At 41.6% G+C, this 18,042-nt stretch overlaps 1 protein-coding gene across 1 annotated transcript in view; it reads right to left on the bottom strand.

Annotated features, from left to right (window-relative positions):
• Window positions 1-17,127, bottom strand: part of PHACTR3 (phosphatase and actin regulator 3) — a 51,957-nt gene extending 34,830 nt beyond the window's left edge. Inside the window, exons 1-6 of the mRNA XM_010157143.1 lie at window positions 16,971-17,127; window positions 16,010-16,087; window positions 11,490-11,672; window positions 6,661-6,864; window positions 2,567-2,828; window positions 1,349-1,596 (exon numbers count right to left, since the gene is read on the bottom strand). Of these exons, the coding sequence (XP_010155445.1) occupies window positions 1,349-1,596; window positions 2,567-2,828; window positions 6,661-6,864; window positions 11,490-11,672; window positions 16,010-16,087; window positions 16,971-17,127 (1,132 nt within the window). The remainder of the gene's footprint in view (window positions 1-1,348; window positions 1,597-2,566; window positions 2,829-6,660; window positions 6,865-11,489; window positions 11,673-16,009; window positions 16,088-16,970) is intronic.
• Between the last annotated feature and the right edge of the window lie 915 nt (window positions 17,128-18,042).

Here is an 18,042-nt window from a genome sequence, read left to right as displayed (position 1 = left end):
TACATCCATTTTCAGCACCCTAAGGCAAATTCCTTCCTGATACCTATCTCAGTGGAAACTGAACCTTCAAATACCCTTATTTAAGTATTTTCTTCCTAAGGGTTATTTTTCCTGGTAAACAAGGCATGTTCAATGCCAGTCTGCCCACTGACCAAGCTATCTCAGGCAGGATCTTGGCTGTGGCTTGTTTCATGATTTATGGCAGCTCAGCTAGGTCAACAATAAATACTTTGAAAATTCACACCCTTTTCACGCTTGGTTTGCAGGTTCCTGACAAAAGTTCCTGTTTTAATTCAGTTGAATCATGACATTTAATTTCCTGTATGTTTACTGTTCTTTCTATCAAGCAAAAGGCAAATCCTAACCCTGCATGCTGATGAAAAGACCTTGCCTGCACTAGTTATCAGTTGCAGGCTACACGCTACTTTTGTTATTTTTTAAACTTGTGCACAAGACTACTGTCTTGTCTTGTGGTTTTAGATGTTTCAAAGTATGTTTTATTGAGTAGGGTGATAATGGAAAGGCAAAGTACAGTTCCTTGCTTTTTCCAGAGTTACCTGTACCAATCTCCCTGTAACCATGGGGCTGTTGCACTGTTCTGAAACGCAGCGACAATGGAAAAATTGGTGACGTACTAAGGCAGTACACTAATTGTAAAGCAACTTTGGATTAATGGGTAGTTCTACCTCCTGACTTGCAAACAAGGCCAGATATTTTAAACTAGAAAGAACCTGGAGCTTTGCAGGGAATTATTCTGGTGCTACTGCATCTCTAGTTCCTCTCTCAAATGCTAAGGGAGGCATTTGAATGAATGCTGGCACAAGCAGTGCCACCCAGTGTCAAGATGAGAATTACCTTGCTTATGTCCCAGCTTGTACTGAGTAAATGGGCCCTGCTTGCATCCTTAAAGCTGCTGTCTCTCGGGGCCCAAGGTTATGTCCACAACAGAACCTCTGTGGTTGAAGAGGCCGTGTTGCCCAGCTTGCCACGTACCCATCCACGGCAGCCTCCTTAGAGATCAAACAGCTGAAACTTTCCGTGGCTTGGGTCTTTGTTCTCCCCTAAAATGTGCCTGAACTTGAACACCAGCAGAGTAAGCACCAGGCTTTTTAAGCTATTCTTAAATGCGCAGCAGTTATACAAGGGATTCTCTTTCCTTTTGCCTTCTCTCAGTCTATTCTGTTTCTAGGTGTGCAGTTTAGCTTTTCACCAGGATTCCTTGAAAACGTTGATGTGACAATAGAGGAATTTATACTGCTCAACATTTCCTGTTGCATGCTGCTTGCTTAGGGCATTCCATTAGGCTATGATAGTATATCTTTATAATATAAGAAATTACTTTCCTTACCAGAAATAATGGAGTCATTCAGAACTTCCTCATCCTGATAAAAAACAGAGTCCTCCTTGAGCTCTGCGTTCATGATCATGTTCTCTTTGTTCTCATCTGACTCTTTAACTGAGTTCCGCTTATTTTCTGAATCACTGCTGTAACTCAGTGAGTTCTCCTTTTCTTTGTTGCGCTCAATGCTAGATGTTCTGGATGGACGGACATCCACTCGTTTTTTTGGAGAGCCTTTGCTTTCTCTTCCGTGGAAGCTGTGGGTAGAAGGTGCACAGCCCAGTTTTTACAAAAGACCGTTTTACTGCCACAGTAGGAATGTATATGAGAATGAGCAGCATGTTCTGTATCTCGTAAAGGCCAGGGTAGGGAGTTCAACATGGGACAACATGGGATGGCAATCTCAAGACTGTGTTGAGGATGGCTAATGCGAATCTACTTTCCTATGTCTGTCATAAAGACAAGGTATGGAAGGGTAGTGACTAATGTATTTCTTTGATAAATAGCCACATGCTACACTGTACTGATTAAAAAAACCCACACAGAACATCCTTCTAATGTAAAACATACATGGCATAGAACACTACCTTTCTGATATTTTATGATCACGACAAAGGTTTAACAGGACCTGGAAATAATATCGTATGAATCTATTCCCCATGACGATAGGTGTTAGCAAATTGAGAAATGTTACCAGCTTAACTCCAAAGCGCTGTGATGGAAAAGGTTATCTCTGTCCTCCTCTAATACACAGAAGGGCTTATAATGAAAACCAGACAAAGTACCCAATGTACTCCCACACAAGCATTTGTATTGAAAATGGATACCGTATATGCTCATGTATAAGCCCAGAGACATGTACTGAAACAGTAGCATTTCTTATATGTAATGGTATTTAGAGCATTTGCCTTAGCCACTCTATCTTGGTATCTTGTGGGGAGATTTTCTTTTGCAATAGGTCAAGGATTATCAAATGATTCTGATTGAAAACCTACTTCCATGTCACAGTAGCCTCCTTAGAAAGGAAGAACATACTTTGAAGTACCTGCCAAAGTAAGCGCTTTAACCAGGGATGGATGTTCAAAGTAGTGACATCGAGAGGAAGGCAAACCCAAGCTGTAGGAGTAGATAAAATGCTAATAACAGGACAGGGACATGTACCAAGAGAAATGTTTTGGTGGAATGACTCTCCTCATGCACCCATAGAGCCGAGAAGGCTGTAGGTACCTGTCCTGCCGGTGTTTGGTGGCCAGAGCCCTGTGGAGTTCTTCAATGACTCTGCTGGGAGGTAAAGGCAGGTGGACAGCAGCCAGGTGCGGGGAACCAGTTGGCGTTGTTACCTGTCCTCTGACGTGGGGATCTGAACTTTTCTGGCCAGAGGGATGGAAGAGGGCAGCTTGTCCTGAGATTTGGGAGGAACCAACAATGACATAATTCTTCAGGATGGTGGAAGGAGGAGATTTCATGGCTGGGTCATCTATTTCGCTTCCTGTTGTCAAGACACAAGAGAGTAAGAGGTTGTGCCATGCTGCTTATTTTTTGCATACAGTCTGCACTGAAATTAATTTTTTGTGTTGAACAGAGGAAAATGGTGTTTTGTTCTTGCTAGGAGGTAACTGGTTAAGCTGAGTAACTGTCTGAATTCAAAAGGCTCATACTATACAGATCCAGATCTTTGATCTAGAGAAATAGATGCCCTCCCTCCATTTCCCTCCTTTCCCACAGTATTAGATGCTCCTTTTTCACAGCCCACCAATGCATTCTTAATTGCCAGTACTGTTCCTCCTCACCACCGATGGCTTGTACTGCAGTGCCTTTCCAATCTAGCACTTTCTCTGCTGGACTCTGGCAGACTGTATTAAAATTTATGCAATGTGGTTCTCAGTCAGGACAAAATGTACCAGTGTCTGTTATCTGATCCTCTGTGACTGCTGCACAGCTTAGACCTCTGTCTTTCATATGCCAGTTGAGGAAATGCCAAAATCATTATAATATGAGGATCGTGTTTGCATAACAAAACTTGCCAAATGAAATCCAAATGAAAGGTGGTATTGAGAAGAGTAGGGCAGTCTAATATTTTTTTACCCCCAGATTCAGATTTTTTTTTTTAATGCCATGTAAGCATTTTATTGGGAGTTAGACTTTGATATATACATTTCTCTAGCACTTGAGTCCAAAACACAGTGGACACTTCCCTGGTTGTACAGTTCATAGTTTCATACGCTTAAGATAACCGAATATGTGGCCTGAAAAAGATGCTGGTAAGTTTTTCTGCTCCACAGAAAACCTTTCCTCTTACCCTTATAACTCTGGCACATGACGATGTTTACACCAATAGCTGAGTCTGCGTGTAAAAAGGCAGTGCAAGTTCTTCCTACAAGAGAGTATTTCTTTTCTCTTGTTGCCACCTAGTGTTCTAAACAGGAATTTAAACTGACACAGCTTGTAAAGCTGTTGTGCAAACATGTTTTTGCAGGTCACTTTTACTTTTTTAACTTTTGAGAGAAATCCTTCAGTTCGTAGCAGAGAAAAACAACTGCTCAGGCCAGGATCATCCTGAAGCACCCGTGTAAAAAGGACTTGGTTCTTGTTAGCAGGGTAACTTACTAGAAAACTGGAAAAGACAAAAGTAGGTTTGAATATTAACTTAAATTACTAAATGTTTTGTCTCAGACCCAGCATCCTGCATAACGGTTACCAACTGCATGCCTTTTCTTAGGGTCACTGCTGGAAATCTGGCACAGCTCAGTAAGGGTGGTGCTGTGAACAGAGCTGGTCATCTGAAGTTGGAGGGCATTACTGAGGACGACAACAAAAGCCCAAGTGGGAAGGTGAGCTCTTGTACCCATGACCAAAAGCAAACATTGAAAATTTGAGAGTGACAACACTAAGCCTGGTCTCTTTTTCACATTTGTGTGGGGAGGAGGAAAGCATCCTTCAATGAGGAGGGTTACATACACATTACAATCTTCTCTCTTATTCTAAGAAAGGTCTATCTTATTTTTTCATTTTTGGAAGGCATCTTTGCACGTATCTGTCCCTCCAACCCAGGACCCTAACCAATGGCCAGAATTTCACTCATCTCTCTATGCACCCAGGAAACAGAGGTCAAGCTAGTCCCAGAGTTACCCTATTTAAAATCTGAACGGGTCTGAAGGAACAGGGACATTTCTTCAAGTGTCAAGGTGCTCAATGTGCAGTGTTTTGGCAATGAGACACCTTCCCACCCCGGAGCTCCTCCTGCACTGATCCGGATGGTTGCTGAGGCCAGGAGACACCCAACCTCTGCTAAGGAAAGACAGGGTTTTTGGCACCCAAGGGGATTTTGCTTTTGTGCTACTGTGGAGATGCACAGAGGACATCTATGATTGATCATCGCCCATTGAGTCATGGCCTGAGAGGATGAAAAAACCCACCTCTTAAGTCACTTCATACTGCTTACAGTGAGAGAGGGTGTCTGTGTTTTCTCAGAGCAAGCACCGTGGGTCCAGCTCAACTCTCAAGCTGGAACAGGAGAATTTGTTTTATTTTCATACCTGCTTGTTCCTGGAACAGGTCAAAGGCCAATTTTGTCCTCCTTGCAGCTTGGGCCAATATTGAGAGTTTCCTTAGCTCACACCTTATTTGTCCTAATGACAGCCATTCAGTGAATAATCTTGCAAAGTGATATCTTGGCACCTTGTCCTGTTCTTTCTCTCTCTGTGATTAATTGGTGCTTGGCTTATTCCTCACTACTCTGCTAACAGCGTCTCTAACATTGTTAATGGAGGAAAAACTAAACACGAGCTTTTCAACCTCTTTTCCTCTTCTTTCATAATCGCTCTTTGTTTCTATCTCCCCATATATTTGTATTCCCCTTCACTCATTGACAGTATTTGTTCAGTCTTAACTTACCACTGCTTCCACATCCACACAAAAATAAACAAATGTATAATCACTCTTGAAAAAGGATCTATAGTCATTGGGAAAATTAAGAGTTGATCTTTGTGGAAAAATTTAAATGAGAATTATATACCAAAATTCAGAATACCTTGGTTCTTAGAGGAAATACTTTGATTAAGTAGCAAAATATCGAGACTCAAAATTCTGTGAAGTACCTAGTGGAGCTGTAATGTCATTATCCTCTATGGGTCAGGATTTCCAAATAGCCTACATCTCATGCAGAGCTGACCTTCTCATCAAGTGAGCAGAATCAAAGGGGTGTCCTAGTTGTGTCTGTTCCTGTTGCAAGGGGTCTGTCTTACAGTAGAGAAAGTTGAAGCAATCTGAATAAAAGCTCCCAAGAATACCATTTTGAATCCAGCTCCCACTTAAACTCTCGTAAGTATGGACAAAATATGGATATTTTACATCAGAAACAAATACTTGTGATTTTCCTCAAAAAGACTGAAACCCCCAATATTTTCTATGAACCCCAGTGGTCAAATCACAATGGCCCTCTGATATACTGTTACCTGGTGACTTTGAAAACCCTGGGTTTTGTGCCAGTGTGGATGCAAATCAGGGCTGAGATAATGGCTGTCATTTAAAAGTCTAAATATCCAACAGGTCTGATATTCAGATGTCAGGACTTGATTTTAATTTGCAATAAGGCCCTTTTCACTGCTTTTACCATATGTAGGGACCCTAAAATTGGAACAAACCAAAATCATAGTCATTTTAACACCCTTTCTGCAGTGCCAGAATGTTGGAAAATGTAACAACATTGGCAATAAATTAGAAAACCAGGCCCAGAGGAGTTACTGTGGAAACATTCAATGAAGCCTGGCACCGAGGATTGCTTTGTGGGAGCCAGGTGTATCACTTACGTGTGTTCCATGTAACTAGACCAGATTTCATAATTCTAGTTTAGATCTACCCTAGAGAGCAAAACTTCAGACAAAAACTTCTACAGAACCTATTGACTGGAACTTGGTTTTGGCTGTTGTACTGTTACCAGTGGGAGTCTAGGTAATGAAAACATTTAAAGCTTCCTGGTGTTTTCTGGCATATTGATATGAGCACCTGATTCAGCAAATGTTTACAGTTGGTTTGATTTGGTTGATGTATGTTTAGTGCAACAGACTTGCAACAAATCATCTCCTGAGAGATTCAGATAAATACGTGAAGTACAAAGATCAGTGCATTGTTAGCAAGCAACTGGACCGCTCAGTTCATGGAAATCATTAGCATTCTGTTCACTCAATAAAACTAGGCTGATTCACGGCAGTTCGCATCAATAGGCTTAAAAAAAGGATGTAAGAAAAAAACGATGCACTGTGCTGTGTAGGCGAACAACACATAAGAGATGGGAAAGTCTTTACTGACCCAAAATGACTGACCTGTTATGTTCTTTGTGATTTTGGAGATTGCCTTAGGTGGTGGTGCTGGGAGCAACGGAGGGCTGGGAAGCTGTGCTGGGTTTCTTTCTGTCTGATTCTGGGGGGAATCTGTCGATTCAGATACAAGTAAGGCTTGTGGACTGTCTTCAGATGCTGGCAGGCTGGCATCTTCTAATTCTTCCGTGGGTGCTGAAGGTTTCTTGGCTAGTAGGAAAATGAGTAAAATTAATGGAACATGAAGTTAATAATAATGATAGGCCAGGGGACAATGCCAGGAACATTCAGAAAAACAGAACACATGGCATACAGCTAGAATTAATTATAATTAAATAATTATTGTGTGAAATAACCAACCAGCCAGGGCTGTTAAAGCATAAAATGTATGAGGATATTGAAGAAACGTAAGTTTTGATGTTCCTGAGAAAACTGCTGAGCTTCCCTTACTTCCCTAAAGCCTTTTTATGTGTCTGGTGATGGGGTTTTTTTTGTTTGTTTGTTTTTTTGGTTTTGGTTTTTTTTTAATAATGAAAAAAGCAGGACAAAGTAATTTTTGAGAACTGCAATGAATTTTCTTACAGGATGCAGCTGTAGTGGCAGTTACTAAGTGTGTACTCATCTGTGCTATGAAGACACAGCCAAAAGGCAAAGAGCATCAAACCAGTAATATTACACAAAAGCTGACTTTCCAGTTATTTCTTGTACACATTTAGTTTCACAATTTAATTTTTATCTTATTTAATGCGTGACTTTAGCTTGCATCCCAAGTCTTCTCTGAATGTACCTGTCTACAGAACTGTTGAGTCTTTCCTGATGTTAAAGTTGATAACCAAGAAAAGCCTGCCATAAAAAAAGATTTGCCGTTGGATCTCAGCAGCTAGTGTGGACCAGAGAATTGGTGAAGTACTTAAGAAAAACTTCCTTCATCAAAGCCTTAATTTGAGATGGTGAAGCAGTGCTCATTTCAGGATTGTCTCCTGAAAGACGGCGAAAGCACTTACCTCTTAAACTTAGTGCAGGCTGAATCACTGAGCAGCTCATCACATTGACCTGTCTGTGATGAGAGTACAGGGGAATAGATCCAGAAAGGCATGTAGAAGGATATAGGTGGAATTTCAGTGATGAAGTCCAAAACTAACATCCTTGAATCCTACTTAGATACCAGCTAACTCTGGCAGTGCTTAAACACACACAGTGCCTCACAGTTTGACTTTCAGAGTCTGTTACATGTCCTGATCTCTGCCTTGGCATACATGGGTACCCACAGAGAGGCTGGAGCCTGACTGATCCAGGATCCAGCCATGGCCAGACTCTGTCCAAACTGAATTTGCAGCCATTGCGGGTTCAGTAATAGCTGATTATAGGATTAATTTGGGGTAATCAGTGTTTAAGTCTCCTCAGCATAAGAGGTCCAAAATGCTTGGGCTGGATAAATGGCAAATCTCATTCCTTTCAGCATTCTGGATTCTCTAAACAAAAGTACCTTCGCCTGCAAACCATTCTAGGGCATCTCCTAAAAACTCACAGCAGTGGGCACCCATCTTGGCTCAGTTTAATGTCGAGTTTGTAATACAAACTCTGTATTAATGAGCATTCAGCATCCTCATGTTCAGAGTGCATGGGGAGGCACCACAGCACTTACACTGTTGGAAACAATAGCATTGGCAAGATAATAGCATTTAATTTGTTGACAAACAGATTAATGAGTATGTCTAGAAGAGGAAGAAAGAGTCTTTATCATTCAAAAAACACAGGAAAGTAGAATAAATATGCATCTCTAACAGGAATTCTTGTGATATTTGGCTTGATAAGAAAGCTACCGTACGTGATGCGTGTTGCCTGAATTACAGAAGGAAATAATTTTTTGTTTTTTATAATATACTTAAATATAGGGAAATGCTTTGTTCCAGGCTGACATCATTTTATGGTTTTGTGCCTTCTACATAGAAGACAAAATGTGGAATAGAGAAAAAATGAAGCACTAATGGCTTACATTACAGGAAGATCAAGAGCTCCAGTAGATGCTAGTAGGTTGATAGGAAAATTAGTCACATTTGAGTGCATTCCCCTGAGTGGAGTGATACTTTCGTCTGGCAGTAACTTCACGGAAATCAGTAGATCTCCCTGTGACATGAATCACTGTTTGGTACGGATGCAGTAGTGGGACTTCTATAGAGAAGGTGGATCCAAAACACACTCGGCCTCAGTCAAAAAGGTATTTTTGTTTCTGAATGAGTGGTATCACAAAAACAAACTGGCGTTGTGCCCTGTTGTCTAAAGATGTCCATTTTGCATTCCCTGCAAAGAATGGCTTGCTTCTTTTTTTTTCTGTGGTTGTTTCTGGTAACAAAAACATGTTTGACTGAGTCTGAAGGCAGACCTGAGTCTTGAGTACACGAACCTATTAACAGATTTCATACTGCAGAGTGAATATTACCCTGCTGAAAATATGCAAGTGCTCAGCACTAGACTCTTTGCCAGACTAGCTAATTATTCATGGAATGCCACTTGTCAAAATGCCATCTTACTCCTACATAGAAATCATCCCCTTGGGATTGCCCCCAAGCCCAATTGGCTCAGTTAGGTGGGAAAAACTGCCCTCTTTCTGCCTAGGCTGTTCTATCTCTGTGTATTAACCAAACATGAAGCCTACAAATATTTCCTTTTATTCCTTCCTCTTCCCTTCCCTGGCCTTCACCCCACATCCTCAGGATAAAATGCAGCATATTGGGTAGATAACAAATATATTCATTTTGTTTCTAGCTGGTCAAATATTCATATGAATTTGTGGAAAGACACTGCACTGGGCCTGGATTGAGCCCAAGGACAAACATAATAAACTCAATGTTATAATAAAATTACCAGTATGCTTTGACACTTTTTAAGAGCTTTCTCACCCAAAGAGTTCCCTAAGGTGGACTCACTAGAGACAGGAATGCTAGAATATAAAGTCAGGAATAAATTAGCACATAAAGATTAGATCAACAATAATTATTTAAAAAGCCAGAGGCCACTGATGAAACAGGTAGGAAGATTTCCAACAAACAGGAGTGGACTCTTGCAAACCAGGGAGACAGGAGAAGGTAAACCCACTGTTATTTTTTTGAATCTGGAAAAATGACACCTCAGAAATGGAGAAAAAGAGATACAGAAAAGAGGAAAGGATGTGCCAGGGAGATAATAAAAAGAACTGGGATTAGAGAAAGATACATAAGAAATTGGTATGATTTTGAAAGCCTTAATACACATTTCTGAATGCAGTGTAAGGTACATTTTAAATAAAAATACTAGGTTTTGCAGACCTGTAAGGTTAAATACATGATACATTATTAGTGCCGTCTTTCCAGGATAGCCTGTCCCAATGATAGAATTAGAAGTTCAGAGAGAAATTTCCTTAGTGATATGGAATTAAATGCTCTAGAAAAGAGTATTATTGCTAATAATAGCAGTGCTTGCAGGAGTCTGGTCAAGATCTTATCTGGTTGTTCTAAGAACAGGAGGATGAATGGGGTTTGCCTCGATTAATTTTTAGGGTGATAGAAAACCAAACACAGCCATAAAGGATGTTTGAATAGAAAGGAAAATAACATTAAGGCCATGTGTTAATAGAAACTGTCTATGTCCACTTCTCTATTTTGTCTCTAAGAGACAAAAGAGAGGGGATAAATCTTTGAAAGCCCACACACAGTGCTTTGGGCTATTTCTTGATGAAATAATACATGTAGTTGAAATGAAGAAGGTGGTGTGTGCGATGGAAAGGTGTTGTTAAGCTTACAAAAAACATCCCTGTAGGAGCAAACATGAGAGAGACTTCTTGGGAGATAGAAGAGTTTCTGTTGTCAGAGCAATTAAGAGTGGAGTGGAGCTAGAAGTGGGCCAGAAGAGCAATATTATATAAAATAAAAACAGCCAAAAGGAACAAACTTGCATGAGTCATGGGGATGGAAAGGACAGGAGGAAAAGGAAGTGGGAAAGGATAAAGCAAAGAAATGGAAAACCCGTCAGAGAATGATTTTCCAGTCTGAGCTGCTGAAGCAGGGTGAAGGCATAAGCAGGCAGCATTGCTCAGCAAACCACAGCAGGTAGGAGTGGGCTTGGTGAAAGGGGCTGGGACCCCAGAGAAAGCAGGACACGAGGGGTTGGGGTGGAGAACAAAAGGCAACCAGGGCAGATGGAGAGGGTGTAAAGATGGACAGAGGAAACAGGCATGAAGATCTGTAACATACACAGCATTCCTCACAAACTGGGATAAAGCATTATCCCTGGAGCTTTGCATTTCTTGATTGTCAGGAAGTGAATGGAAACCCTTCAGCTGCTGGGTTGTGCCTGGCTGCTCTGATCCCAAGGGACTACTGTCATGGATGAGCTATGCTGGAGCACAGTTGCATGAAAAAAGCTTGGTTTAGCTTTTCTCTGCTCCTGGTATTGAACTTCACTTGTATTTGCAGCATTTTGTAGACAGGGTGATGATATGGACAGTGTGGGCTGTGTATTGACATTATTCTCCCCAGCCAGGACAAGCAATTTCAGGCTTGGCACAGAAGTTTAAGAAAAGTTTTTAAGAGAAGCTTGTTTCATCTTCACAGCAGTCACTGCTAATACCAAAGGGGCCAACATTGGATCGTCTCATAATCCAACTAATCCCACTATGCCAAGCTTTGTGTGGTCCCTCAGTTTGGTAGCAGGCTCAGAAGTCACTTTTTATGTACTGATTGCTAACTTAGTATGGGCTGGGCTGAACAATGTGCTCCGACCCCTTAATGCACTGACATATTTGACTCCTCGTAAAGCAGCTCAGCAGAAATATCTTTTTAACATTTTATATCCAATACCTGCATCTTCTTCCAGATCCTCCAAATGCAGCTCCTCCCCAAGTGAAGCCATGTTCGTTGTGGCTACTATTGTCGTCTCTTGCAGCACCTCTTCTGAGGCAAGTGTCTGGCACACAGGAGCTGGAGGGTCACTCTGCGTTGCTCTCATGGCATCATCACCACTGCAGGCTTTGCCTTCGGTATCTATAACACCAAATAATTTAATCTTAAATAAACCATAAGCAGTGAAAGCTGAAACTCCCTCCATTCTTTTGAGAAGAGTGAGTCTCAAAGCTGCTAATGCTCTCAGGGGACTAAGATTTGTCTTGGGGCAGCACCGATTTCTAACAGTGCTGAGCATCTGTAATGCAAAACTTGTGGAGACCAGCCCATCGGGATACTAATAACCACCCACTTTTCTCAACAGGGCACCTTTTTCTGTGGGCATCCAGCAGCCTGGGCAAATGGCCATCGTGCATGTACAGGAAGGCCACTGTACTCTGTAAGCACCTGCTCTGTGGGAGATGAGCACAAGCATGCAAAATCAGAGGTCTCGGAGAGAAGACAATTCCTTGCAAGAGCAGAGCTCATGGTGCAGCGCATGCACAGGTTGGTCTGACACGTCTACGTTGTGTCAGCCTCCATGCACGACACACTGCCATCCAGCTGCCCCAGCAGTAATGCCGGGGCCTTACCGAAGACAAGGCTGCTAATGTTCCCTACCAAGCTTAGGTTGTGAGCAGAGTTTTAGTTACTCAGCTTTGAAAAGCGTGTCCTGTGCAACTGAGCTGATCAGAAATTCAAATCCCTCTTCATGCAGACCTAGAAACTGCTTCCTTTGCTTACTCTGAAAGATTTTTGTGCCAGTGATCCCTGCAGCTGTACGCATCTTGATGACTGAAGCTTTTCTAGTATTCTCCTATTCAGGCAAGAGTCCTCAGAATACAAAATATCCTTTTACTTCATGACTCTCAGAATTTACAAGATCTACATCACTGTTGCAAACCAAAGCAAGCAATTACTTTCCACTCTAGCCAGTGCTCCATGCTGACGGACATGTCTGCTATCCACCCCTGACCTTCTAACTTGTATTTCTCAGCTCCAGATGTTCCTTTCTGGAAGCTCCTGACAGAGCTATGTTTTCTTGCAATGATATCATGACAAGTTTCCTGAACATCGATTTCACATAGCTGGCATTCACAGCTACTCCTTTTAATATTATTTGAACAATCTGCAGAGTAATTTATTGCCCTTTTGTATAAGGGTATCAGATTTTGGCCCAGAGATGCTGCGGAAGGGATGCAGTATTTTTGTATGCTGAGCTCACTCAGTCTGCCTCATAATCACGTTTGGTGAAAAGTTACTGTTCTTAAAATAGCCCCTGCAGTAGCACAGTTGCTATGATACAGCAAAGGGGAGGGGGAAAAAGTTCATTGCCTACATTTCAGCTCATTGTGAGGGTAGCCTATACATAATCATCGGTGTATTAACAGCTGCCTGCATTATTTGACAGGGAGCCTGCATCTCCCAGTGCTGTAGTACAGCTATATCTGATAAGTTTTGTGCTCACGGTAGGGAGAAATATGGGGGGAAGGACCATGTTTTCAAGGTAACTCTGCTTTGCAGGTTCCTCACATTCTTTGGAAGGGCAAGCTGCTGACAGCTGTGCCACAATGGAACTGCAGTCAGAGACATGAGTGCCTTCAGATCCCAGCCGATGGAAAGTGTAATGACTAATGAAGTAGCAGAAGACAGCCCTGTTGAAAAATTTCTGTTGACGAGTATCTGAGACTCACAACAGTGGTGTTCCTGGTCAGAAATGATCAGCTTGTGCTTAGATCAAAGTGGATGTGCTGCTTTGATTGGCAATGAGTCCCAACGCTGTGTTTTAGAGATAATCCAGGACAGGAAGAAAGCACAGAGTTGAGATCCACTGATAAAGACAGCAGTCTTGAGTATTGCAAAAGAATCAGAGGAAGTGGGGCTATAATGTAGTGGGGAATGAATCCCACTGTGTGCTAGACCTTGCACCCTGTAACCTCTTACAGAGCAGAGGGTGGTTCCCCAGAGCAAAGCTGTATTTGCTCTGTGTGGAGCTGGAGTGGAGAAAACAGAAGGGGGCAAGGCTGTGCAACTTGGTCTGCGCAATGTGTCTGGGCAGCTGGGTTTTGGGGTTGTGTGAGGAGAAAGGGTGACATAACCTGTTAGGATGACTCATCACCAAAGGAAGGACGGTGCAATTTCACCCTGGGCTGCTCACACACAGATTGATGCAGATTCTGCGCTAGCTTTGTGGTTTGCTCTGAGCCAAACAGTCCAGCTCAAAATGCTGCTTGACAGACCCTGTGCTGTGAAACTGGAGTGTGACACGGCTATTGTAAATGCATGAAGCAGATCTGGAAACTTCTCAGACTACAGCTTCATCCCAGTTTGGGCTATTTGTGAAAGTGAGCAGGGATCAGGTCGCTGGAAGTGGAGTAGAGCCCGATGAAATAGGGGGATTTTAGGATTTACTGTAGTCTTTTAGCATAGTATTGCTGCTCTGACAATTGTAATTTACTGCATAAATGAGGACTTAGCCTTGAAACTGCTGCCACTTCAGCTCAGTCCAAGTAGGGCACTAATCATTTACCAAGAATTATTTGGGTCAATTTTTTATTCCAGTTAATAAGCTGCTTCTACTAATAATATAATAAAGTAACCCTGGAGATTCACAACACTCTGTAAAGAAAAATAACTTGCAAGTGGCTGCAAATGTCCTTCAACTGACTGTTAGCCATGCTTTCCTTTCTGGGCAGCAGAGTGGTACTGAAAATTCGTTTGATCTTTATAGAAGCTCTGTGAAACTTTATTGCGGACAGGTAAGCAGTCTGTTTGCAGCTGCCTTTTTGAAAGCACAGCTTGGCATCACTTCTCACTGGACTATATGTATTTATTTAAATCATTTTAGTTTTGTTAAAATGATCTTGCAACTAAGCATCATCTGTTTTCCTCTTAGTCAGTTTCTTATGCATGTAAGAAGTTTATTGATTCATTATTATTATTAGTTATTACCTCTTAATGTGCTCTACAGAAGTTTTATTTTACTGTGCTTTGGTAAAGCTCTAGGTAGCCATGTCTTCAAATTCATGGGTGATGGGAACTTCCATAATCCTAGCAAAAATGGGGTGTATTTTTTCTATCCTGTAGTGCTAATATGCTAATAGGGAAACTATGTTGAATTATGAAAGACACAGAGTTCAATGAACAGAATTAAAAATGAGCTTTCTAAAAACTTTAATTTTAGAATAGACTAACAGATTTTTTTTTAACTTGAACATGAAACTCATATTAAAATACATCCAATAAAATAATATGAAAATTGCTTTACTGCAATGAAAAAAAACCCTGTTTAAAATGCTCTTTTGCTGACTCTTCTGTTGCTCAGTTACTCTCCAGCACAGCATCACTGAGTATTGTCCCACAAGCTATTTATAGGCACGGCATTTGTTTTATACAAAGAAACTCAATTATTAGTTTTAAAGAATGTAATTTCTATCTATCAGATTGGTCAAATTCAAAAGGCCAATCTTTCTTCATGACAGTACTTTCTGCTATAAAGTTTTCAATGTAAAGATGGATGTCTTCTTTTAATCTCTGTTTAAGTGGAAGTGGCAGCTGGCATGTTGTCCATAGTATTGGGGGCTCACTTGATCTCGCAGAATGTTCACCCAGATCTCTGTCTCCCTTGAGCATCAGCCAGGGCTTTGGGGCGGGGATATATAGAACCACAGTCCTTTGTGCATGTTTCTGACATTTTATCATCTTTCTAACCTGGTTTGTACTCAGGAAAGCTTTAAAATGACCCTACCAAAACCTTCACTTCTCCATGTGAATAAAAAGCAGGAAGAATGGTGCTATGTTTTGTCACAAACTTGGTTTACTGGAAAGACAGCTGAAAATATCAGATTAGTAGCATCTTATGAGATTTGAATTTATGGGTTGTACATGTTAGCTGAATGTGTCTGTATGTGTAAGTTTATATTCATACCAGTTTTAGCTGGCTTTCTTGGCAGTAGGATTTAGCTAGGTTTAGAACAATTGCATAAAACATAGGTACCAACTCAGATTTGCACCATGTATAAATTGAATGAAGATGGGGTTGCATTCAAGACGGTAAAACATCAAAAATTAAACTGCATGGATTGATTGCAGCAGGGAGGAATTTGAAGAAAGACGTGCTCAATTCGCATATTGAATTTTCCTCTTTGAAGGTTTTCCTTTTTATTGAAGGTTTTTCCTTTTCCTTAGCCCTAGCCATAATCCCTGGCCATCTTCAAGGCCAGGCTGGACAAGGCTTTGAGCAACCTGGTCTAGTGGAAGGTGTCCCTGCCCATGGCAGGGGGCTTGGAACTAGATGATCTTTAAGGTCCCTTGCAACGCAAGCCATTCTATGATTCTATGAATATTCATTTGATTTTTAGGTTTCTTCTTTTGCAATTATGTGTTTCCTATTGTACTGAAAAAGACTTTGATAAAAAAGATTAAGAATTTTTATTTACCTTGTTCCATCATCTCCAGAAGGCCTTTCTTAATGAGTTCATCCCGACCTTGTCGTGCTGTCATCTTCTTCTCCAGCACTGCACAAAGTAGTAGCATAACACAGCACCAGTTAACAGGCTATTTATAGAATGGAGTGAGAAAGATGCATTGTGGAAATTCTCTCTAGTCTCAACTACTGTGTGCTCGGAAAGAACTCCAAGGATTTTGTTTTGGGGAGCATGGACTGGTTAGCCAGTTTGTGCCTTTTCCTTTGTTAAAACAGCTGTAAAATCACTGACATGTAGAGCTGAGATTTATGATCTAACCTACTGTCTGATCACACTTCATGCAGAGTATTTGGGATATTAGAGCCTTCATGCTGTTTAATATGGCATGTAGGAGCTGACTCAGGAAGTGGCAACCTTTACTGTGACCCTCCACAGGATATTGGGGCAAGAGGAAGGAATTGCACCATCCTATCTTAGGAAAAGGCAAGTGAGTTTGATTCCTTACTGATCTCCTGGGACATCCCTGGAGACTAGTGAGAGCATGCAGTGCTGTGTGCTGGGCTCCTTCACCGCAGAGGCAGCTGCTTGAGGGAAGGCATTTTACGTGTTGTAGCTCCCTCCTGTCAGTTTTCATAACGTTACTGTGACCTATATAATCTTCACCCCAAATAAAAGGGGTGATGATACTTGGGGCCATAAATGTAGCTTATTTTGGAGAAGGGACAGCCCATGAAAAGCAGTCTGTGTCGAAGCTTCTTTCATATTTTACCTTTTCTTCTAAGTGTAAATATTGCAGTATATAGGAAGTCAACCTATATGGGCTGTTTCTAGCCTTAAATATTATTAACCTGTAACACACTTAAATCTCTGAATTAGGTTTAGATGAGGTCACCATTAAAATTTCCTATGATGTAAGCAAATTTTGCCCAAGTTAAGCTGTGCCCTGTGCAGCATCCTCTTATTCTCATCCTACCTGCAGAAGTCTGCTTTAGCTTCTCATTTTTCTTTTTCCGCCACTTCCATGGTTTGAAGATCCTGCCCAGTGTTGCCAGTTTGCTGTTCCTCCTCACTGGTGGAGTTCGAATCCCTGAGACCAAGTAGTCAGAACGCATTGCAGGGGACTGCTCCATCTCATCTAAGAAGGGGAGAGAGGAAAGCCAGCTGTTAGACAAAAAGCACAGATTTAAGAGGGGAGGCAAATGGAGGCTCACCAGCTAACAAGCACTCCATCTAGTCACCAGCGGAAGACTTGGAAAGAAAGTCTCTGCACTGCTGGAGCCTACAGCCAGGCTGAGGGACGCCAGCCAGAGCCATTCAGCCTTGCTGTACCAGCCCCATGGTTCCTGCCAGCTGCTCTCCTGATTCTGGTCTTGCATAGTACCTGTCTGGATGCCAAATAGTACAGTATCTCCACTGCTGCTGTCCCTCAGGGATTAATCGAGGTTATTAGGCCCATAGAGTGGGGGATGTGCTGTAGTTGTACATCCTATGCTTTATTCCATTGCTTTCCTACCTTTGTCCATTCCTGATACTCACCGAGGTAATGGTGTTACTCTCCCTCCCAAGGGCTGTGTGTAATTGTATTACAGCCTTCTGAAACATGGGGAGCTGAGAGCTCCCAACAGCTGTAGTAGGAGCAGTAGAAATTTAACACATCTGTATATCAGGCCCATGCGGCCTCCAGTTAATCACATAAATGTAATGTTCATTTAGAAAAATTTAGACTTCTATAAAAAGCTGAGAGGAAGTGTGAGAAAGCTCAGGTCCCTTCTGAATTCCCAGCTTCCACTTCTGTTCTTAGGCCACAGGATATTGCTGCCTTTTAAATGAACTCTTTTCACATAAGCTAACACAGAACACACTGACTTGTGTGACCTAATGCAGATCTTTATGTAAGAACAGTTTGTTTGATATATGCTACGTAAGTAAAATCCTAGAACTATTGTGCACATTTATTCCTTGAGGAAGCTAAAGGGAAAATTCTTTTCCTTTTGTCCAGCCAAGCCACAGGAATTCAAAGATAATACTTAAGCTGGAAAAGCGAT

The sequence above is a fragment of the Eurypyga helias genome, unplaced genomic scaffold (genome assembly GCF_000690775.1).
Source record: "Eurypyga helias isolate BGI_N326 unplaced genomic scaffold, ASM69077v1 scaffold17898, whole genome shotgun sequence".
Classification (NCBI taxonomy): Eukaryota; Metazoa; Chordata; class Aves; order Eurypygiformes; family Eurypygidae; genus Eurypyga; species Eurypyga helias.
Note: the sequence above shows the minus strand (reverse complement) of the source record. Positions and strands in the feature narration are given on the sequence as shown.